At 30.5% G+C, this 24,003-nt stretch overlaps 2 protein-coding genes and 1 long non-coding RNA gene across 4 annotated transcripts; 2 read left to right on the top strand and 1 right to left on the bottom strand.

Annotated features, from left to right (window-relative positions):
* The first annotated feature begins 8,994 nt into the window (after nucleotides 1–8,994).
* LOC107893254 (TATA-box-binding protein) lies at nucleotides 8,995–12,594 on the top strand. Of its 2 annotated transcripts, none has more exons than XM_016818191.2 (9): nucleotides 8,995–9,524; nucleotides 10,612–10,699; nucleotides 10,807–10,878; nucleotides 11,042–11,092; nucleotides 11,252–11,296; nucleotides 11,421–11,516; nucleotides 11,971–12,072; nucleotides 12,154–12,227; nucleotides 12,330–12,594. In XM_016818191.2, coding segments are annotated over exons 1-9 (609 nt in total). In that variant the 5' UTR covers nucleotides 8,995–9,444; the 3' UTR covers nucleotides 12,331–12,594. The 2 variants fall into 2 exon arrangements, with proteins under 2 accessions (XP_016673680.1, XP_016673681.1); XM_016818192.2 differs by having other exon boundaries at nucleotides 8,996–9,524; nucleotides 11,424–11,516.
* Nucleotides 12,595–15,739: 3,145 nt separating this feature from the next.
* Nucleotides 15,740–16,898, top strand: LOC107893253 (uncharacterized). Its single transcript, XR_001682778.2, has 2 exons — nucleotides 15,740–16,160; nucleotides 16,435–16,898. It is a non-coding gene; the product is annotated as an uncharacterized lncRNA (long non-coding RNA).
* Nucleotides 16,899–20,395: 3,497 nt separating this feature from the next.
* On the bottom strand, nucleotides 20,396–23,038 carry LOC107893252 (glucan endo-1,3-beta-glucosidase 8). Its single transcript, XM_016818190.2, has 2 exons — nucleotides 22,095–23,038; nucleotides 20,396–21,628 (listed from the first exon to the last, which is right to left on the bottom strand). Exons 1-2 carry the CDS (start codon nucleotides 22,436–22,438, stop codon nucleotides 20,518–20,520), a joined length of 1,455 nt encoding a protein of 484 aa, XP_016673679.1. The 5' UTR covers nucleotides 22,439–23,038; the 3' UTR covers nucleotides 20,396–20,517.
* Between the last annotated feature and the right edge of the window lie 965 nt (nucleotides 23,039–24,003).

Raw genomic sequence — 24,003 nt, 5'->3', positions numbered from 1 at the left:
TATGATAGAAAAATGATAGCAAAACATCAACAACAAAAAATTACCTAGATCCTCGGACTAAAAAATCTTACCCGAGGTCCGATTCATTTAGAAAACTGATCTTATTTTTTGTTCGAGCCTATATTTTTATTCAAAACTTTCACTTTTCGGATAAGCCTTCGAATCTAAACGAATAGTGGTCACAGTTGCATATTAAAATCTTTTGTCGAAATCACTAAACATTGTTCATTCTTTTTTAATTACAGGGTGCAAGATAAGGAGGTATTAATAAAACAGCAAGTTCAACGGCTTCAACTAAAAGCAGTGGGTTTTACGGGTATAAGTTATCGTATGTAAGATTTTGATTCACTTATATATTTTTCTTAAATTCTCAAAATTAATTTATTATTTTATTTGATTATTGTATAAATTATGCAAAAAAAAAATGTTTAAGATTATTATAAAATTTAAAAATATTTTCGAACAGTTGAAGTAAATAACGAAGCCGAAATCTAGAAATGAATTTCCATCCAGTGACGGCTGAAGGGTAGAAATGAAGAAAAAGGAAAGAAAAACATTATTATTTCATCTTCGGATGGATTATTTATCCCTCCATCTCGTATAATTTATTAATTAGGTTACTCGGCCTTTTTTATTTACAATTTTAGTCCTTGCTATTTCCCCTATCTCAATAATTCTGAAATTTGAATATCAACAGTATCAATCCCTTATATATTAAAGGTTCTTTAAAAATGTCTTATATTTCTTATTATTTTTATGATGCTTAAATTTAAGTGGAAAATAAGCAAATATTCATAATATTTTATGATATGCATGACCAATTGACATATAAAAATCAATACAACTGCTTTTTATATATTATTAAATTTATATGATGGAGGAAATAGTAGGTTTTAGTTACATTTTGATCTGTTATATAAATTTTATATTTATGACCAATTCACTATTTAATGTATTTGATGTATCATGTTTGATCATCTTTTAAGTTTATGTATTTTGAAGTTTTGAAACTGTTGTTAGCAAAGTATAGAAAGAGTGGTAGGGAAGTGGGTATTTTTTTGACACCAACTCTAAAACCAAAAATCAAATCTAACACACAAGAATTGCTTGCACAATTTGGTTTTCCTACGTTTGTGGATCCTAGTTCAGTGAGAAATATCCATTCTCTTCAACAATTATAACAAGTGAACCTAATTTATCACACACCTTGTGAGAATTTTCCTCACCTTTGAACTTTAAAGATTGATACTTTCACTACTAAATTCACATCTGTGAATTCAACAAGTAAAATCAGAACACAAATGTTTTACTATCAATATGCAATCACAAAATATTTTTCCTCATTTGAATAGATTTAGTGCACTTTATTCTCTTCATACAAAAACCTATCCAAGTCTCTCCCTTAAGTAGATTTATGCGCGTGGCAATATGTGTCAACTTGAATGAGCTTTTGGTTGCAAAGATTCAAATTGATGGAAAGCACCAGAAGGTAGAATATGAATCTCTACCAAATATTTGTTTCGAATGTGGATTTCATGGGCACCTAAAGGAGAATTGTGGTATGACTTGTGATGTGGAAGAAGAAAATGAGAAAGTTAACAAGAAAGGGCACCCAAAGGTCCAACGGAAGAAACTGGCGGAGGTTGAAAATCTTGGACTTTGGATGATAGCATAGTGGAAATCGAGGCATAAAAGTAGGAAGGACTAATGACAATTGGAATATGTTGGGAATGAGTTGGATAACTCTAGATTCTTGGTGCTAACAGATTTAAGTGATGTGTAAATCCTCGTAGATAATAGCAGAGGCATATCTAATGTTTCCTCAATTGGTAGAGGTGATGTTAATGGGTAGGATTCTAATGCCTTAAATTTTTAAACAACTAGGTCGGAGAAAGGGGAAAGTAGTGCATCCAAAGTGAGTTGTTAAGAGCCTAGGAGAAATAGTTGAAGTGGCTTGCGAATAGATCACTAAGGAGGCAGACTTAACCAAGGTGTTGGAAAAAATCCACTTTGAAAATGTTTTTTTTTTCACAGCAAAAATTTAAAATTTTGAAAACTAAGCCGATTTGTAATATTTATAGCAATAAACTCTGAATTGAATTCGCATATATGTTTTTAGATAAACAAATCATTGTCGTTCTCGGCTTTAAACCAATGGCCTTCTCCGTTATTCTTGTATCATGAACTGCTTCGAGTGTGGATTCGAACAATTCGAATAAAAATGCATAACTAGAAATAGTTTTCTTTGTTTAAGTTGGAAAACGAAAATTCTCTTCTCAATGGAAACTGACATAAATTGTTATTCCAGAAAATAGATTTAATAGCTGAGAATAAATTATCTCTATTTTTTAGCAGAGTAACAATATTTTAAAGTTGTGTAAATAGCACTACTGGTGTCATCTATTTATATAGAGAGGAGGCATAACTATTGTTGAATTGTAGAAGTTTATTTCAACTAAAAAAATGGAGTCTTAGTCTATCTAGGAGTATGGAGGCAACAATCCTAATTAATAATACCAGGTTTGCCATCCATTTTATTAACATGAAAGGCTTTTGGGCCTCTCCCATATTGGGTTCAATTACAAGTACTTCATAAACTTTTAACTCAGTACTTTATAATTCAATTCAACCAGATATATGTTTTTCTATTTCCCAAAATAAACATCTCCATATTTTTCAATTAAATAATCTTCTCAATCCAACTCTAATTTCGTTAAAATCATGATGACTTTACCGTAAAAGAATGATACGAGTCGCCCAATTCAATTCAAAGTCCATGAGGGAAATGATCTTAGTTTACCTCAAGGCCCAATCACGAGATCCAAATCCAATAAGTTGAAGTCAAAACTCAACTTATTCATTCAAGACTTTGTCACAAAGAAATTTCGAGAAAAAGAAATGAAGCTTCAAGACGATGAACTTTGGAGTTCAATATGAAATGAGGATGAATTAGAAGGGACCAATTTTATTCGCGGAATTGAAATCTCAATGAATAAGGACAAGCTCATGTGAAATATGTTAATAAGCTTAGATGTTACACTTCAAGGACCTCAATCAAGCCCACACATCTAACCATGTTATAATCAGTCAAGTTGCAGTGCATTTTTGGAAGGTATATAGGTATTTTTGGTCAATATTTCTTCATATCAATCGAAGATTTGTTTCATTTCTTTGCAATGCACTTTAAATAACTTAATTTCATGTTTCGGCTTTTAATTCAAGTTTAAATCATATTGGGTTCAATTTTTAGGCTTAATTTTTATTATATATGATACCAGTATTGAATTTATTAGGTTTTGTTATTTTATTATTTATTTATTACGAATTTCGGATATTGTTTAAGTATTTTAAGTTGTTTAGGAGTTTTATGTTTCTTAGTCAAATAAGAAAGTATTTGAATGTGCTTAGCTAGCCTATATAAAGGCTTCTTCATTGTCCATTAATGTCACAAATTGTTTCATTAATAAAGTTTTCAACTTTAAAAGTTTGTTTCTTTGCGCAAGATTTCTTTCTTGTGATTTTTAGAAGTAATTTTTTTCTTAATTTTCTTCAGTGAGAATTCATTATTTATGCTTCAATTCGCCAAGGATTATTTTTAGGAGGGCTGATTAGAGCTATTAATTGAGTTTGTTGGGATTGATATATCAAAGGGTTCAATTTGACACTTATTCATCTATCCATTGGTTTAGTCGTTCTATCTTCCATTTTGTATTTTTCTTTGAATTTGCATTAATAATTTCCGATTCTACTAGATTAATAATTTTTTAACTTGTAATTAACTTGTTAACACATTTATCAATTTGGCAATTCTTTGGGTTTGATCTTAGAATACTTTGGTGTTCCATTAACATTACAAATATACAACTAACACTATACGCTTGCATTTAAAACCACACTTTTAAATCATTTTAAAAAATTGTTTGTTTTTTGCGTACGCACGCATGTAGTCACTGGTTAGAGTTTTTTTGTCTTTTTTATTTGATGAATTTTTCGGGATTATTTTGGAATTATCAATATTCTAGTAAAAGTACATTTCTGCGGATCTTTAGAGAATATTTCAAGGAATTTAAGATGAGCTTATTTGATTTAATATACACGAGAATCAATGGTTTGCTAACATGCAATGTTATAAAGAAACTGCATTATAGTTTCTCCCGCATAATAGAAGTTTTTTGGATTTTCTAGGGGCATTTAGATTATTTAGGATAGTTTTGTCTTTATCATGATTCTTATTAACCACCCTCAGTTTGTTCATCTAAATATACATTCCATTGGTTTGAATAAAGGATTTTTCCTTACCATCATTTATGGTAGTCCCAATTGTTAGTGTTGTAGGCCAATTTTAGCCTGTTTACAAGCAAACCCGAAAGGCCCAATCATTAAACCAAAACCCAATTACAAAAAAAAAACTAACCCACTAAACTAACCCAACTACCCATACAAATTAACCCAAAGCCCATTGCAATAACCTACCCAATTACAATAACTAAACCTACCCAAGCCCAATACCCAAAATTAACTCAAACAACAACAAGCCCAATACATTAAAAATCAGAAAAAAAGAAAAACCCTAGCCTAATCAGCTGCTGCCGCCGCACTTGTCCCATCGCCCCATGCCAGTCACCTGCTCCACCTGCCCCCGCCACCACTGTGCCACCGCTCCACTTGCACCTGCAAAGAAGAGACAGATAATATTAGAAAATATATGTAATTCGGCTTTAAAAAGCCCAAATCGAAATCAAAAAGGGGGATTTTTTCCTTTGCAAAAAAATATAAAAACATTCGGCAACTTCTTGATAAAAAAGGAAAGCATTTAATTCTAAAAACAAACAACAGAATATAAATTCTAGTGATACCAAATCTCAAGCAAAATACCAAATCAGAAGATCCAAGATACCAAGATCGAAAGATTAAAAAACCCTAAGGTGATTTCTTTTTTTTTATTCCTATTTTATTTTCATTTGTTAAGTATTTTTTCTCACCTATATGTATTAAAACATATAATAACATAATAACAAAAAATATAAATAAAAAAAATTTACCTTTTTCGGTCGCCGGCGCAGGCGACGGTCCGGCGATCGGACCGGTGACCGGCCCATGGCTGGAAATCCCCTTCCCCCCCTTCTCTCTTCCTTCTCTCTTCTTTTTTTTTTCTTTCTCTCCTCACCAAATGATTTTTTGTTGTTGTTAATTTTAGAGTTTATATAGCCCTCCAAAACGACGTCGTTTTGGGGGCTACCCTTTAACACCAAAACGACGTCGTTTTGGCCTATGCCTGACCCGTCCGACCCGACCCGCTAGAGGATCCGCGTGTTTTTTATTAATGGGTTATTTATGCGCGCAGTCCTTCCGCTTTTTCACTCTTGTACAATCAAGTTTTTTTATTTTTAATTTGGCCCGAAAATTTGACCCGCTTTACAATTTAGTCCCGCTCAATGTTGTGCGTTTTAGAGGCTTGGGCAAATTGCCCTTTAGGCCCTCCGTTGTTCCATGCGCGATCAAATAAGTCCTTTCTTCTTGTTTTTATTGCGAATTTGCCCCAAACTTTCTGTTTCAATTTCGATTTAATCCTTTTTTCATTGTTTAGTTATTTTGTCATTAAATTGGTTAATTTTATCAGTTTTGCTATTATCTATATTACTATTTCCTATTATTATTATTACTATGTAGTAGTGTATACTTTTTATGTACGTATATGTATATATATTTATATATGTTGTTACTTTATTACTTTATTTTAATATCTTTATTATATTTGCTTCTTATATTTTACTATTATTATTATCATGATTACTATATATTAGTGTATAATTTTTTATATATGTATATGTTTTTAATATATTTATGTATATACTTATGTAGCATTGTTATTAGTCGTTTTTATTCCTAATATTTATGTATTATGTAAATATTTTAATATTATATTATATATATCTATATATTTTTCCTATATATTATGTATATATATTTTCAATATTGTATGTTATATATATTATTGTTTATATATTTTATCATTATTAGTTATACATCTTTTATACTATTTTATATATATTTCTAATATCATTGTATATTTCTAACATCATTATTTTATATATATATGTATGTATTTATATTGCGTATGAATAGTTTTTATATTATTATCATTTCTAATATATATATTATATGTATTTTATATATTATGTATGTATTTTAATGTTATTAGTTACATATATTTCTTATACTGTTTTATGTATGTATTTTTTATATTATTATGTACGTATATAAATACTATGTTATATATATAATATACTTTTTAATACCATATTATGTACGTATTATTATTATATCTGTTTTTATCCCTATTATATTTATTGTTAATACTAGTACATACATTTTATTATATGAGTATACATATACTTTTATGTATAGTATTATTTTCATATATTATTATATTTATTATTAGATTATTTATTTTCACTAGTATTATTATTATTTTTTTTATCGTTATTATACATATATGCGTATAGATGTTTTTTAGTACTAATAAGTAGATTAATTTCTTACTATATTATTTTTTCTATTATCTCATGTATATTATGTTATGTTTTTAATACTATATTTTTTAATACCATATATATTGTGTTTTTTCTTAATACTATATGTTGTATGTATTTTTTATATAACTATATTATACGTATATATATGTATATTATGAACGTATTTTTAATAATATTATGTTTTTTATATATATATATGTGTGTGTATACTTATGTAATGTTATTAATAGTTGTTTTTTTAATATTATTATTATTTTTAATATGTATAAACTATGTAAATATATTAATACCTTATTATGTATACATTTTTATTTATATATATACATATCTTTTTAATATTATATCTTTATATATGTCATGTATATATTTCTAATACTATATTATGTTTTCATATATATTATGTATATACATTTTTTAATATTATATATGTATATATATATTTTTTATATATACGCATATATTTATGTAGTATTATTAATAGTCCTTTTTTGTATGTATACATTATGTAAATATTATATTATGTATATATATATTTATGTATATTACGTACATTTAAAAAAAAAAATATTATATGGTTTATATGTTATTATGTATATATTTTGATAACATTTATTATATATTTCTTTATACTATCTTATGTACATATTCCTAACACCGCTGTTTTTTTTATATATACGTACTTATGTAGCATGTGTATAGTTTTTATATATATACTATTATCATTCTAATATAGGTATATATTGTATATATTTTATATATATTATGTACTTATTTTTAATGTTTTCATGTATATATTTCTTAAACTATTCCATCTACGTATTTTTGATCATCTTATGTATATACATTTTTCATATTATATTATATATCTATCCTTTTAATACCATTATGTATATAGTTTTTTATTTGTTACTATTAAGTATACGTATGTGTAGCATCATTAATATTTTTAATATCATGTTTTCTTAACTATATTAACCATTATTATATGCGTATATATATACATACATTGTTTCCACTTCATACTTAATTCTCATATTACGTTTAATACCGCATACATCTTTATCGTTTTTGATATTATTGTCATATTTATTATTTGCTTCAATATGTTTCTAGTTCTTTTATTTATTTTTATTTCATGTCAATTTGCTTAGCATTACTTCGAAAATCTTATTATCGTTTTCTAATTAATTTCAATACATGAGGCGATGTATCGGTTTAACACTAAGTCGTTGATCTCATCGCTATGTTGGGTGAATCATATCGGCTCGTGTTGAAAACGGAACGCCCTTTTAACCAATTAAAATTTAAAAAATTCTCGTCTTTTCAACCGGATCACAATTAAATCTTACATTGAATTCGTATTTTTGAAAATCAAGACAATGCGTGTTTTACAAGATACCAATTTTGGGCGTCGCGAGGGTGCTAATACCTTCCTCGCGCGTAACCGACTCCTGAACCCTATTTTACATTGATTTTCACGTAGACCCAAATTTGGTCTTCATTTTTGTTCGAGAATAAATTTTCTTAAAAAAGATGATTTATTAGGTGTCCGATCACACCTAGAAGAAAGATCAGTGGCGACTCCCTTTTTTTAATAAAAAGGTTTTTGAATTTTTAAATAATTGCCTCAATTAGCGATCGAAAGCAAAATTTTACGTCGCTACAGTTAGAATTGAAAAGTGCTAGACAAGTTATTAGGTTGCCTTACTAGTTCAGTCTCTAAGACCTTAGATCTTGGCTAAGGATTTTAATGTTACCTTAGAATCAAATGAGAAGAATGAGGGTATAAGTACTTTTACCCCAATGATGAAGGGTATTTATGGGGGATTGAGGTAGAGCATGGGTCCCAGTCATTGTGTTCCCTTTCCTTTAGGTGCAATGATAAGGTGGCGAGTGTGACCTTAAATCAGTTTAGGACACTGTTAGAGTTAACTTAGAAAAAATTTAAAAAAACGTTTATTGGATTTGATAGATTGATAGTTATTGTTAGAGGTTATCTCAATATGTTTTTTTTTGTGCATTATTAAGCCTATTGAGTATGATGTTTAAGTAAGATTATAAGACTGAGTTTTTTTTACGATGCCATGAAGAGATTGTGCGTTACTAAAGTTCTGCAATGATCAATTATTTTGGTGAAAGGTCTAATATGATTGTCTAATATATATAATATAAGTTATTGAAAATTTCATATTTTATGTAAATATAAATATAAAATAATTTAAATATGTAAATCAAATATTAAAAATTGATTCAGCTTTTATTCAATTTACAAAGTTGATATTGAAACAATTAGTGGATTTGAGAGTACTTTAATCACAAATTCTCATTTGCTTTAAAGAAGGGGAAGGACAAGTCATCTCCTCCTCCCAACATGACCGGCAAAAACAGGTAACTTCCACAGCTTGACCGGTTAAAAGAGTCAACGTTTATAAATAAAATGATCTTAGGGTGCATATGTTCCTCGAAACACCCGCATCTCTATCTGTTATAAGCCGATCTCTCACAAATCTCATTTTCGAACCAGATCCTTTCAGTAATTTCTCTCTTATATATAAGAATTCAAATAAAAACCTATATAAACAGCTCTTTTCAAACATTTCTCTCTTTCTTCTCTCAAAATTCCCTCCATTTTGTAGCTTTATTGTTCGTTATTTCATAATTTTTTTAATGAAAAATAATGAATTTGTTCAAATTTGTATCAAACGGTGATCTGTTTTTGTTTTTTTGTGATTTCATTCATTTCCTTCTAAGTTTCGTGTTTACCCTTTGAAAACTTCAAATTTTGTTTTAGGGTTCAGTTTTATTAGACTTGTGTGAATTTCGATCTGCTTTTTTCCCTCGGTGTTTGTAAGAGGAAGCCCATAGTCTTTTTGGAGGATTTTTTTTTTGGGTGAGGAACAAAAAAGCGATGGCAGAACAAGGTGGCTTGGAAGGGAGCCAACCAGTGGATCTTTCCAAGCACCCATCTGGCATTGTTCCCACTCTTCAGTAAGTCTCCTTTTTGCCTCTCGTCCTTGTATTCTGAAATGTATACGTTTTCTTTGTGCAATAAATTTATATGTATGCGTAAGATTTGGTTGAACAGAGTCTCGCGATGGTATGATCTTTTAGGTGTAATGGAGATGTGTTTTCAATTAAATTGTTGGGCGGGGGGGGGGGAAGTGCTTTTGGGATATGGGTGTTCGAGGTTTTGGTGAATTTCTAACTTGAATGGGATGTTATTTGGCTGACCAGAGTTTGTGGATGATATCTTGTATTGCAGACCTGTAGATTAAATCATTGAAAATGAAATCTTTTTGGAGCAAATACATTGTGTGTGTGTGTGTGTGTGTGTGTGTCAAATTTTGCTTTGAAATGATGAGATGGAGTTTTGAGATGGGTCTTGGTTGTATTTTGGGAAGAGAAATGGTGAATTTAGTGGCCATGATATGTCAGCTTGTGTTGTCTATGGCTTAAAGTATGCTTCTGTTGAGAATATCATTGGAGTAATGTAGAAAGCTTTAATTCGATATAATTGGAGTAACATTGTGTTATGTTTCATTTGATGCGCTTGATATAGTAAAAAAGTTTTGTAGATTTCTTTGGATTAATTTTGATATGAATGATAAATAAATTACATCAAATACGATTGTGCAGGCTTAGCCCACTAGCCTGCAAATGAAATCAAGCTCATCTGGTTTAATCATGTATAAAACTTGAGTCTTGTTCTTAGTTAAACCAGCCAAACACATAAATTGCACGGGGCTTGACTTGTTTTGGGCTCGGTTACTCGTCATTAACTGATCTTAACAGATGTAGGAAACTGTTGCATTCAGTAAAATCTCTTTATTAACAATTCAGATTGAATGGTTTACTGAAGTTCAGCATCCGAGCATATATCCTTTCTATGGTTGTAAGGTTTTAATGATTCAGCAACTAACAGGGAGTGGATCTGTATCGAACTTTTAACCAAAAAAGTGGAAAGTTTTTTTTTCCCAATTTCTTCTATTAAATTGTGCTCTGATTCCTTTATGGATTGGGGTTTGACCACAGTTGATATTTAGAAATCTTAGAATTAGTCTTACTGTGTTTCAAGGAACATTGTATCAACTGTGAACTTAGATTGCAAGTTGGATCTTAAGCAAATTGCACTTCAAGCTCGAAATGCAGAATATAATCCTAAGGTATGCACGGGATGGTTAAATTCTAGTTTTTTTAGTTTGTGCAGCTTCTCTATCAGCTGCTAATATATTTGGATGCTAACCTTTTTATTTATAAAACAACCCTACAGCGTTTTGCTGCTGTCATTATGAGAATCAGGGAGCCAAAAACTACAGCTTTGATTTTTGCCTCTGGAAAGATGGTACTTCCATTGGAATTAAAATTGCACTTATTTGGTTGTTTTAAGTATTGAAATCCATAAGTAAATAACTGGTGCTTACATCAATTGCTTGAGCCCAAGCATGTTCTTTTTGTTTAATTACTGATTTAGTTATTTACTAAAACAATTTTTCTTGCTTTTTCAGGTTTGCACTGGTGCTAAAAGTGAACAGCAATCTAAACTGGCTGCAAGGAAGGTAAATATTTTTCTTTGAGATGCTTTTTCCTTTAAATGTGTTTGTGAACTATGTTTCATGTGAATTTGTTGTGTGATTATATGTGTAAATATATTCTATCATTAGGATAGTTGGATGCAAAGATGAAGGCTATAGCTGACATTATTTTTGTGTTTTTAGTATGCCCGGATTATCCAAAAGCTTGGTTTTCCTGCTAAGTTTAAGGTACTTAAATAATTCCTTTTTCTCTTCTACAAACCATGCTCATAAAATTCCATGTATTTAGACTAATATCTCTTCCTTCGATGATGTTTACCCTACTCATTTTTAACCTTTTTGTTGTGATCAGCAGGACTTCAAAATTCAGAACATTGTTGGGTCCTGTGATGTCAAATTTCCCATCAGACTTGAAGGTCTTGCATACTCCCATGGTGCCTTTTCAAGTGTAAGTGGTGTTCATTGTTCATTTTTTGTTTAGCTGTTGTTTCAGAATATTGGATATGTTTCCTTTCCCAGTATGACTACCTGGCTGTCTGAGCTCTTCCCTATGTTTGTATGCACGTACAAAATGAGCCTTTTCTTTGTGAGCTCCTTGAGTTTCACTTGCTGGCCCTTAAGGGTGTTAAGCTCAAGGGATTGAGGTCAAAGTTCTCAGTCCATTGATATTGAAATTTGAAACATCTTTTGTAATGAACTTGAGACTGAGTTTTCATTTAGCTAGTAGACAGCCTTGAAACATAAAAATAAGTTTGGTCTTATAATATGCTATGTATTCTTGGATTTGATTCTGTTTTGGATGAGGTTGAGAAAATTAGTTGCGACTGTTACATATTTGATGTCCAGATTTTGCTTGTTTGGTTTAACGACTGTGACTTATCTTTGATGTTGTTTAAATACAGTATGAACCTGAACTCTTTCCAGGGCTCATCTATCGTATGAAACAACCGAAGATTGTGCTTCTCATTTTCGTGTCAGGGAAGATTGTGATCACTGGAGCCAAGGTGATTGCTTTCAGACTGTTCATCAATTCCACATTCTATGTCCGACATAATTACTAATTTCTCTTTGTTGGAGTGACTCAGGTTAGAGATGAAACATACACAGCCTTTGAGAATATATATCCAGTCCTTACAGAATTTCGGAAGAACCAACAATGGTAGGAAGCTACATCTTGTCCCCTATCTCTGAAGTGATTGACAAGTGTTATTTGTTTTCTTTTTCCGGTTTTGCTTCAACTGATCTTTTAATTTGCTGGCAGATATACCTTCGGATGGGACTTTGATTTGATTTGGTTATCAGCCATGGTGCATGGAGTTGGATTCGTAAGTGTGAATATATAAAGAATGGGGAGGCTGCTTAAATGGATGGTAATAGCCTTCATCTAAGCAGTAATGTAGGACATTTTGGTTTTAGTGATTAAAATTTTGATCCTTTATCTTAGTCTTAGGAAACTTTGGGTACCTTGTATATGCTATAATGTATAATTGTTAACATATTGCAATTTTGGATATTATATTGACCAAGTTAAAATTTTCTGAGTGGAGATAAACTAGTTGAAGAAAGACAAACTCGAGTTCATTCTAAACTTGGAGTTTGGCATTTGATTGAGTTCGAGTGAGCATAATTTTTTAAGCTCGAGCTTGGTTAAGCTGTGTGAAAATGGACTTCCCTCTCATTCTCAGGGCTCTGCTGAATTTGCAAACCGAGCTGCCATTTTTATGGTCTCTCCTTCCTCCCAAAGCCATTTTAACTACGTAGGGTCCATATAAATCAAAACTTAAAACAGTCAACGGCTCGATGGAACTTTTTGATGTCTTTTTGTCTCTCCTCACCCTCCCTAAGTGACTCGGTTGTAAACATCCGGGCGAAAAGCACTATGATGGTTGCTGCATTAGACTTTTCTATGTAGTTTTTAGGGTGTTAGATTATCATCTAGCTTGCCATTTTGATCCTCACAAGGGCACATATGATGAGCTTGTTAACAAAGTCTACAACAAGGTAATTGCTCTTTTAATAATTGAATTATACTGTACTAGGAAATTTCATAGGTAAGATGTGTAATTTGGACTTGGTCTTCTGGACACTTCGGCTGTGTAGTGAAGAAAATTAATGACAACAGCCACTTTTCAGGGTGGCAATGGAGTTGTAGTGAAAAAGATGAAAGTAGGAAAAAGAAAATAAATTATGGAAGATGGGGAGTTTGGTGGAAGGATATGATAAAAGAACAAAATGGAAATCCGTTTAAAAATTGGCCCAAAAACCACAAGGTTTTTAATTTTATAAACAATAAATATATTGTTAATGAAATCATATATAAAGATAAAAAAAATATTTTATGGAAAATAATATCAAAGAATGCATGCTTTCGCAACTAAATCACGATTTTGTCTTTAAAATATACAATTTTTCACGTGGTATATTACTTTCAATGCAAATGTCAGAGTAGTAACCTTTGAAGGGCAGGTTTGGAGACACATTCCAGAACTAATAGAAGGTCGCCTACTTCCTGAGGTAATAATCCGGTTATTCCTAACAACAACTGAATATACTTGTTTGTAAGATTAAGCCATGCAAAATTTGGTTCTATGCAAATGTTTGTTGTAAACTTTAGCAGTGAGTAAATGGCAAGCTAACTTCTGGTTGCAGTGGATTCAACTGAATGGAGTTTGGGAACGTGATAGCAATTTTGGTTGGTGTTTTGAAGCTCTTTTACAAGTTTAAAGGGATTCTTATTTGGCTGTTAACTATTTGATATCAAAATACAAGTACGGATTTAATTATCTCCGGACTGATATACAGAATACATGTATGGTGTCATTTGGAAGAAGATGGCTAATATATTTGTTGCACAAGGGTAGGTCTCAACCTAAGTGATGACTCCTAGTTTGTCATATGTTAATGGTTTGGCAGTGAACAATCAGAATCTTTGGATGAAGATGGCTAGTATTCGATATCATACATGTTTTGCTGGTCTTTATAACGGTAACGGAAGGTATACTACTACGGTCGGAACCTATGGAGTCGCCATCAATCCTTTTTGTTTAGGTGTGATCGGATCACCTAATAAAACATTTTATTTTATTAAAATATCAATTTTGGTCTACGAAGTTCAAGAAAACGAATTTGGGAGTCGGTTACGTACGAGGAAAGATTAGCACCCTCGTTACGTCCAAAATTGGTACCTAATTGATTAAATAATGTCCTTAAGCCTAAAATTTAAAAAAGGATTTTGAAATACGAGTTCTTTTAAAACATTTGAATAACTCTAATTGGGCGTTAAAGTTCTCTTGTTTCGAAGGAATACAATATCACATCCAGTACGTTAGGACATGATCTTTTAAACCCTCGAAACCACGATCAATTATTGATTTTCAAAAGCTCGTACATTTGAAAATTTCAAAAAGATATTCGATTATTTGATCCAAGAAAAAATCGAAACCCAATACGTTAGGGCACGATTTATCGGATTTCCAAATATAGAACATTGCTTTGTTTTGAAGTTTAGAAAACACAGACAAAATTTTAGAGGGATATTTGATTATTTGAACAAACGGAAAATTGAAACCCAGCACGTTAGGGCACGGTTTCCCGAATTTTCAAACATCAAACATTGTCTTTGTTTTGAGAAATTTTCAAATAAACAATTATAAAGCCGGCTCAAAACGTATTAGTTTGACTTGGAATAAAATGGAATAATTAACTTTAGATCAATAAATTGAAAATTACAATGCAACACTCGTGAATGAAAGGCGAAATTGCGAACATGGAGCAATATACACAGATAACAAACTCTACTAATGAATGAAAATAGTAAAATCATACACAAAATAGCAATGAACTCACCTCCTATTTTAAGAAAACTAGCATTAATAATCAAATAATGAAAACTAAAAATATAAACAAATTAGAATAAAATATAACGAGCTCCTAAACATAGATGAATAACAAATTTTAAAAAATATCAAAGACTAATGAACAATATACAACAATGACACATGAAATAATACGAAAACTAAAAGACAACACATAATATACGAAGCAACACGGAAACTAAGAATCAGTATAATATAAACAATTTAAAAACTATTAAATATATGATAATTTACAAATGAACAACACATGAGAGTGCTTGAAAGAGTTTATATATATAAAAAAATAAAAAAAAACTAATAAAATATAAATGAGTATTAAAATAAATATTATGAAAGAAGAGAAAAAAATGTATATATACATAACAACATGGAATTGATAATGTACATAAAATAAGGTTAATTTTATCACAAATTATATATATAATAATATATAAAGGTATTTTTGTTAAATATTATACAAAACCTTCAAAATAACATGATATAAAAGAATTTTAAAATAACAACTATATAATAAAACAAATAAAAAAAACATAAAAATAGCATGCTAAAATAATGTTGTAAAATTAATAAAAAATTTACATCATAACAGGTTTATAAAGCTGAATAATAAATAAATTAAAAGAAATGAAGAACTACAAAAACTAATATGAAAAAGCTCAATTGAGATAAATGCAAACTAAAAGGAGTAATTAATGAATAAAACCAACTATTGGGATAAAATCAGGGACTAAAACTCAATGCGCGAAAATCAAGAAGGACTAAAATAAATAAATAAATCAAATCTCAAAACGAATTGTTTAAATGCGTACCAATTTGAAACGGTGCGCAAATTCAAGGAGAAAATTAAAAAAACAAAGAACATATAAATAAGGTCTAATTGAACGCTAGCGCGAAAGAGGTGGACTAATTGTACAAATCCCCCATTCAGAACCAAAACGCACGGACCCTCCCTGCGGGCCGGGTCAACGCGCGGGTCTTGCTCCCACCAAATGGCGCCGTTTCCTAAACCCTATAAATCCAAAATTTTTTACAAAAATTCATTTGGTCACTTGTTTTTTAAAAAAAATAAAAAACCCTAAAATCATCTTCTTTTCTCTTAACTCACGCACTTTCCCCTTGTTTTCCAGCCAAAAGGCTAATATCCAAGCCCTCAACCGCCCCAAAATCCAATTGCGACCAATGGAGTACTCCATCGATGTGAACTCAAGACGACTCCGGTGAGACCCTTCCTCTCTCTCTTATATTTTGTATTTGTATTGTGGATTCAAATGAAAATAAGTAAGGAAAAAAAATCGAAAAAAAGGGCGGTAAACCACCTTTAAAATGTATTCTTCTGACTGTTTCTTGTTGATTTCTGTATATTTGTTGATTTCTTTATATCTTTATTCTATCTCTCTGGAAAAAAAAAAGAAAAAAAGGTCCCCAAAACAATCAAAATTTGAGGGCTTTATAGCTGAATACAACTAGTCTCTTGCTATTTTCTTGCTCAAGTCGCAGGTATCGTGAAGATGTGGAGGAGGAATGCACGGACGTGGGGTGTGCAACACGCGAGCTGGGGGTCGTGCATGGGGCGTGCGGCGCTCGATGGAGGGGTGGGCAACCAACCTAGGTGCGGCGCACCTAGGGTTTTCTGTTTTTACTGGTTGTGGGTTAGTGCTAGGTGGGCTAGGATTTTGGGCCTAGGTCTTTAGTTTGGGTATTTAATTTGGGCTGTAATTTTGGACTAATTCAGTTATTTTGGACTTTGTTTTTTATTTGGTTTTGTTTTTGGCCCGGGCTAAAATTGGGCTCTACAACTACTATTTAGACTTGTTTATGGGTTGAGTTATTTGTCTAAATCCAAACGTTCACCTGAAATATGAGGGGTTTGGATAAAAATATTAGGCTTGAAAAATTGGTTTTGAGTAAAAAAATTAGGCCCATATAAAATATAAGTGGAACTTAAGTTTGAACCATCAAGGCTTTAGTCTCGCTCGACTCGACTCATTTTTAAATTTATAATACTTTATTTTATGTTATTTTTATATATTATGTAATTTAAAACATACTAAAAAATAAACCAATAATAAATATATAATACTACTCTATTGTAAATATTAAAATAATGATAATATGACTATATAAAAATTTCAATAAATAAAAAATTGTATAAAATTATTAAATATTAAAATAAAATAAATAATTTAAAAAAAAGTAAAAATAATATGAGCAGGCTTAAAATGAGTTTGAGTTGCTTTTTTTAAATATGAACAGATTTGGACAAAATTTTAAGTTCATATTTCGGGTCGAGCCAAACTTGAATAAATATAAAATAGGTTAATATCATTCTTAAGCGCAACTTAAATTCAACCTGATTCAACTCATAAACACATCTACTAATATCAAAAGCATCTAATCAATTCAATGGACAGCTCACCAGCAAAACTTGCACAAAATTCAATCTCTCAAAAAAGCCCTCACCATACTGCGTCAAAGAAAAATTGCAGTTATATTGTATTACCGGGTCGATGTAAAATTATAGTAAGACAATAATTTACAGTTAGAAACTGAACTGGTTAGAAGAGCTGTCCATATTACCCTACTTTTTATTATATAAATTATTATGCATCTAGGATACAATTTTTCCCAAAAGTGAGAGAATTTGAGTAAAAATATAAATTTAAAAAATAAATTTGAATAAAAAATAAGACTCATTTTCTAAATGGGTCAGGCCTTAGGTAAGATTTTTTGATTCGGTCCAGGCCCGAAGCAATTATTTCGCTGTTGTTTTACTACTTTTTTGCTATTAATTGTTATTATTTTATTGTTATTATTTGGATATTATATAACTCTTATTTTATTACTAATTTTGTTACTATTTTAGAGGCGTTTGCTTGTCAAGTTAGTATCTTAGTGTTATTTAAGTATAAAGATTGTTTAATATATTTTTAATTTGTTGAGAAATATTTATTTTAATATTTTTAGTGTATTTGATGTATTATATTTTTAAATTTATTTTTATATAAAAATAATATAAAAAATTTAATACGGATGGGCCGAGTTGGACTTAGGTTTAGTATTTTTAATTTGTGTTGGGTTTGAGCAGAATTTTAAATCCATTTTTGGGTTAGGCCCTAATCTATAGAATAGGCATAAAATTTTGCATCATCTCGGGCCGAACCCTATCCATAATCAAGTCTAATCCAATTGAAATTCGTAAGAAAAGTCATAAGGAAAAAAATTAAAGGACTAAGAGGACTGAAAACAATGGAAGAGAGCAAGGAGATAATTAGCCTTTTCTTTGTGAACTGCTTGAGTTTCACCTTTTTGACCCTTGAAGGATGCTAAGTTGAAGGGATTGAGGTCTAAGTTCTCAGTCCAATTATATTGAAACATCATATGTAATGAACTTGAGATTGAGTTTTCATTTAGGAAGTACGGACTAAGCTCATCCTTTCTTTTATTGGAATCGTATGTGTGTCTGACACGGACATTCGTCGAATACGTATGAGACACACAGGAAAATGTAAAAGAAAAAGGGGTCGGATACGGTCCCAACACGAGTATCTAAAATCAGACACGGTTACATGGATAGAAGCCCCAAATTGAAAAACCATAGTTGAGAGTGAAAGGAGAGTAGAGTTTTAGATTTTTTTTTCCCCTAAAAGGTTTTTTTTTTCGTGAAAGGAAACGAAAGGTTTTTTTTTTCTTAGATAAATTTAAAGCAGTTCAAGGTCCTGTCTTGGGCTATTTGTAATTAATACTGGGCTGGATTTAATTTTTGTTTATTATTGTATGTAGCCTAAGGTCCCGTCTTGGGCTATTTGTAAACTAATAAAATGCTGGGCTAGATATAAAATTTTATATTTTTACCCAATAAAATAAAATAAATACCTTTTAACATAAAAAAGTATTTGGCTGGAAAAGAATTGATTATATATTAATGAAAAATATTAATATTTTTATTTACATTAAGTATTTTAACATTAAAGATATATATAAAAAAGTTAAAAATATTTTATTATTATTATATCTATGTCTTCATTTTTTAAAAATTACCGTATCACCGTCTCTATATCTTGTCGTATCTATATTGCATGTCCGTGTCCGTCATAAATTTTCATTTGGCTAGTAAACAGCCGAGAAACATAAACAGATGTTTGGTCCTATGCATTCATAGAGTTGGTGAATGAGCCTATTTTGCTTGTTTGGTTTCAGGATTGTGACTAATCTTTGATGTTGTTTAAATGCAGTATGAACCTCAACTCTTTCCAGACCTCATCTATCGTATGAAACAACCCAAGATTGTGATCGCCGGAGCCAGGGAGGGTGATTGCGTTCAGCTTCTGTTCACCCGTTCCTCTTTGTTGGAGTGAGTCAGGTGAGAGATGAACACAGCCTTTGAGAATGTATATTCGACCCTTACAGAACCAACAATGGTAGGAAGCTACACCTGTCCCCTCTCTCTCAAGTGATTCACTAGTGTTATTTGTTTATTTTTTCCGGTTTCAATTCGACTCATATTTTAATTTGTTGGCAGATATGTCTTCGGATGATACTTTGATTTGAATCTGATATCGTTCATGGTGTATGGTGGTTGGATAGGTAAATCCTTCATGTAAGCAGTAAGTAGGAGTAGAACTGCTCATTGGAAGATTATTCGTCTAGTTCTAAAAGCTCATTCGTAAAATAGAAAAATTTAGATAAATACGAAGCCCAAAAAAGAACTTGAGTAAAATTTAAAATCCGTTTTTTATATAAGTCAGGCCATAAGCAAAATTTTTTAGTCCAGCTCAATTACATTATGTTATAAAAAATATTATATTAATTATATATATTAAATAATAATTATATGTTTATATTTATATTAAATCATTAACTCAATAATAATTAAATTCATTATCCAAAACCCCAAAAAGAACTTATCCAACTAAATAACCCAATCCAAAATATAAAATTTTAAAAATTATATTTAATAAAATAAAATATTTATTATATTTATTTGTATTTTTTAATATAATAAAAAATTATTATATTTATAGTAGTGTTTTTTAATATAAATACTTTTTAATATATTTTTAATGCCTTAGAAAACTTTTATTTTAATATTTTTCTTAGTCCATTTAATGTATTATATTTTTTAAATAAAAACTAATCTAGAAAAAATCAAATATGGTCAGGCTTGAGTTTACCTTTCTTAAATAAGGACGAGCTTAAGCAAAAAAGTAAACTCATTTTTTAGATCAGGCCCAAGCTTAAAAATTGATCTAAATACTTTATATAAATCCGACCCAACCCATGAACATCTCTATGTAGTACATTTTGGTTTCAATGATAAAAATTTTGACCCTTCATCTTAGTCTTAATTGCACTTTTTAACTGTTATATCATGTCTTGGGAAACTTTGGGTACCTTATCATCTATATGCTAAATGTATATCCAGGTCCAAGTAATAGAAATTATCAAGATAGTATTCTAGTAATATATGACTTCATATAGGTAAAATAAATAACTCAATCATCTTTTAACATACAAAACAGAAGAATCTAAGGTGCAAAAGAATAGCACATATCTTATATATCTAAATAATCAAAGTTAAATTAGTAAATATGAAGTTAATACTAAAAAAATGGCTAATCCTACCATTAAGGGACTTACTGAAGTAAAAGAAGATGATGAAGAAGCAATCTGAATGATAAAATTGCAAGCCCCTTGTGAAATGTTCTGTGTTGTAATTATACCCAATCCTTGAAAATTACACGCCATGTCTTTCTGATTTTGCACCTGGTAATACATGTTAAATGCGTAAGATGCGTTCCCGTTGGCATCCAGGTTGTTACACGAAGACCCGTAACCGAGAGCCGTGCAGTCGGAGAAAGTGCAAGCATAGTTTATGTTGTCCGTAAGTTTGCCAATGTCCTTGGCATTCGGATTGAACATGCACCATTGCTGTTGAAGATATTTGACATCCTTTGCACCAATGAGGAACTTGTTCTGATTCTGGCCTGAAAGATCTAATGGGAATTTAGGCTGCCCGTCGTACCGAAAGATCCCCCAATGACGCTCAAAATTTCCCGGAGCAACACTCTTGGCATCCTCATCGATAAGTCCGAACAAGTAAACTTCAATGTATCCTGGACGGAGAGGGGTACCGGTGTTGGCTGCAAGTCTAGGCAAGAGTCCATTGTAAAATCTCTGAGCATTAGCCATATTGCCATTCTTGTCACCATCAGTAGGCCAACCAACTTCCCCAACAATAATGGGCATATCCCCATGGCCTACTGCTTTCAAAGCCGAAACCAATGTATCAAAGTTGGCATCAAAAACGTTAGTGTACTTAATCCCATTATCCGTGATTGGGTTTCCACCATCGAAGAAAGCGTAATTGAAAGGGAAGTCATCATTTCCATAAAGACTGAGGAAAGGATAGATGTTTACAGTGAAAGGTGCACCATTCTTGGCAAGGAACTCGACCATTTGCGTCATAGGTCCACTGATATCAGTCCGGAACTGGCCAGCAGACGGAACAGGGTTGCTTTCAGGCGAGTTGTAGACATCAGCATTTAAGGGCACAGTAGCCTTTATGGTGTCCCCAACACCAGCATCATTCAGTGCATTTTGAATGTTTTGAAGAGCAGGCACTGTAGTGTTTATAAATGAGCCATTGTAGGACTTGAGAAATGGTTCATTTCCAACGGCAACATACCTGCGAAAAGATAGTGAAAAGGTTCAACAAATTGATAGATCCATTAGCTTCATTTTCGAAGAATACTTCAAATATATGAAAAAACTTAAAAATACTTGTATGCAACACTGGCACTCGAATCCGAATAATGTAAGTACATAAGTGAAGACACTTTCTTCTTCCTATTCCAAGTGTTAATCACATTTATGCAAATATAACCTTTAACACACTCCAAATATATAAAAGAATTCGTATCCAAACCCGAGTAAGATCATCTAGATGAAGAATTAGAACAAGTTTCCTTAATGCTAGTTATAAAAATTCCAGATTAAGCATTTATTAAATGGATCAAAATCCTCAAAAGAAGACAACAAGAAGATTTTCTCATCAACTTAAACAAATCTTAAAAAATGGTCTTAACACCAATCAATCAAAACCTCAAAAACCCAACATCAGAGAAAAAAAATGAAAAAGAAAATGAGCTTACTTAATGTTAACACCTCCTTTGAAGTTATATGTGGTGATATTCTTCTTAACCCATTGTTTAGCACGATCATAGCTGTTCATAGCAAGAAGCTGATCGTTTGGAATGGCAACCATTACTTCAAGATCACTCCCTGAAAGAGCATCCATAGTCTTTGAATCTGCATCGAAAAGCTTCACTTTTGTAATACCATTGTCTTTCAACATCTGAACCACTGTTTCTGGAGGCAATTTATGGGTTGCCATTGTGCCCCAATTCACACCAAGACCATCAACAAATCCACCAAAGAGATTAACACAAAGGAATGTCGGTAATAATAATGTTGCTAGAAACCCGGAATTGCCCATGCTTTTGTTCAGATTTTTAATGAAAAAATTTCAAAGAAATAAAAAGAAGATGAAGCTTGAGGTAAGGCTAAAGGGGTTTGCAAAACAAAGAAAAGCAAGGCTTCGTTCTGAGGTTTTTTTTTATTTATTTATAAAACTGATGGTTATTTATTGATTAATGAATCTCTGTTAAAAAAGAGAACGAAATGCGGTTATTTGCAGGATCAACCGAAAATCAAGCCATTCTTGTGATCATGGGAGAGAAACAACACAAAAACAATCCTTGAAACTGTTTTTTTTTAAAGAAAAAACTTCAAAAAAGAGAGAATATTTGTGTATGTTTCACTAAATTATTTTTGAAAAAAAAACAGGAAGAAAAACAGAGAATTGGCTACGTTTTGGGGGGTATCAAAGAGAAAAAGATTGAAGCTTGATTGAATATGAAAGATGGGTTTTGTAGGAAATATTGAAAAACCAAATGGAGGAGTTGAAGAACAGTGAAGAAAACAGAGGAAACAATGGCAAAAATTAAATTACGCGTGTTTACAACAGTACGGGAAATTTTTTCAGAAATATGAAAAATAAGTTGGCAACCTGAAAAAGGTTGAGAGAGATTATTATAAACGATTATTGTCCTCTAATAACGGTATTATAATAATAATAATAGAATAATAAATTATCTTTTTTTTTGAAATTTTCTAAAAGGAAATTATAATAAAATATCAAATTATTTAATGTAGATATTTAAATTTAAATATTTTATTTTATGTGTCTAAAATAAAAAATTTTAATAATTAGGTGACTACTTATGTAGTTTATTTAATAGATAATAATACCATTATCAGAGGCATAGCTAGGGAGACTGATAGTGGTCTCGGTCTCTCTTAAAAATGATAAAAATTTAATTTAAATATTTAAAAACTATAAAAATATAAACTTTTAAAATTGTGAAATTATATTTTTACCATCGTAAAAATTATAATTTAATTTCAATTTCTCTAAAAAAATTTCTTAACTTCGCCTCATACCATTAGTTATCAAAATTTATGTACTTATTTAAAAATTGATTGAAACAATTTCCAATAAATTAGAGAAGATGAAAATTTTTGAAATGGTCCACTTTTCTTTAGGTTGATTTTAGTTTTTTTTTTAACTCTTTTCTTTCTTAGTTTAGAAAAATTATGTAAAAGGGAAGGAAATTATTATTTTTTCTTTTATTGAATTTAGCAACATTATATAAATTAATATTAATACGATTACAATTTTATATTTTCATTTCCGATTTTAAGTTATTTTCTTTTTAAACATCTTGATTTAGAGGTTTTTAACTTTTTAATTATTTTAATACGATAATAAAATAAATATATTAAATAATGTTTTAAATTTCAATATATATTTTAATTACTATTAACTTTTCAAAAAGTTATAACTTTAATTATATAAAAAATTAATTTAATTACCTCTATAATTATTTTGTATTCTTATAATAATTTATCTCACCCTTATTGTCATCATCTAAACACATACCGTTACTTTTAATCTCATTGAAATCAATAACATTATTTGTCCAAATCATCCCTAAATTT

This window comes from Gossypium hirsutum, chromosome A13 (assembly GCF_007990345.1).
Source record: "Gossypium hirsutum isolate 1008001.06 chromosome A13, Gossypium_hirsutum_v2.1, whole genome shotgun sequence".
In the NCBI taxonomy this organism is placed as follows: domain Eukaryota; kingdom Viridiplantae; phylum Streptophyta; class Magnoliopsida; order Malvales; family Malvaceae; genus Gossypium; species Gossypium hirsutum.
The sequence above is the reverse complement of the archived record's forward strand: the minus strand, read 5'-3'. Positions and strand labels throughout refer to the sequence as shown.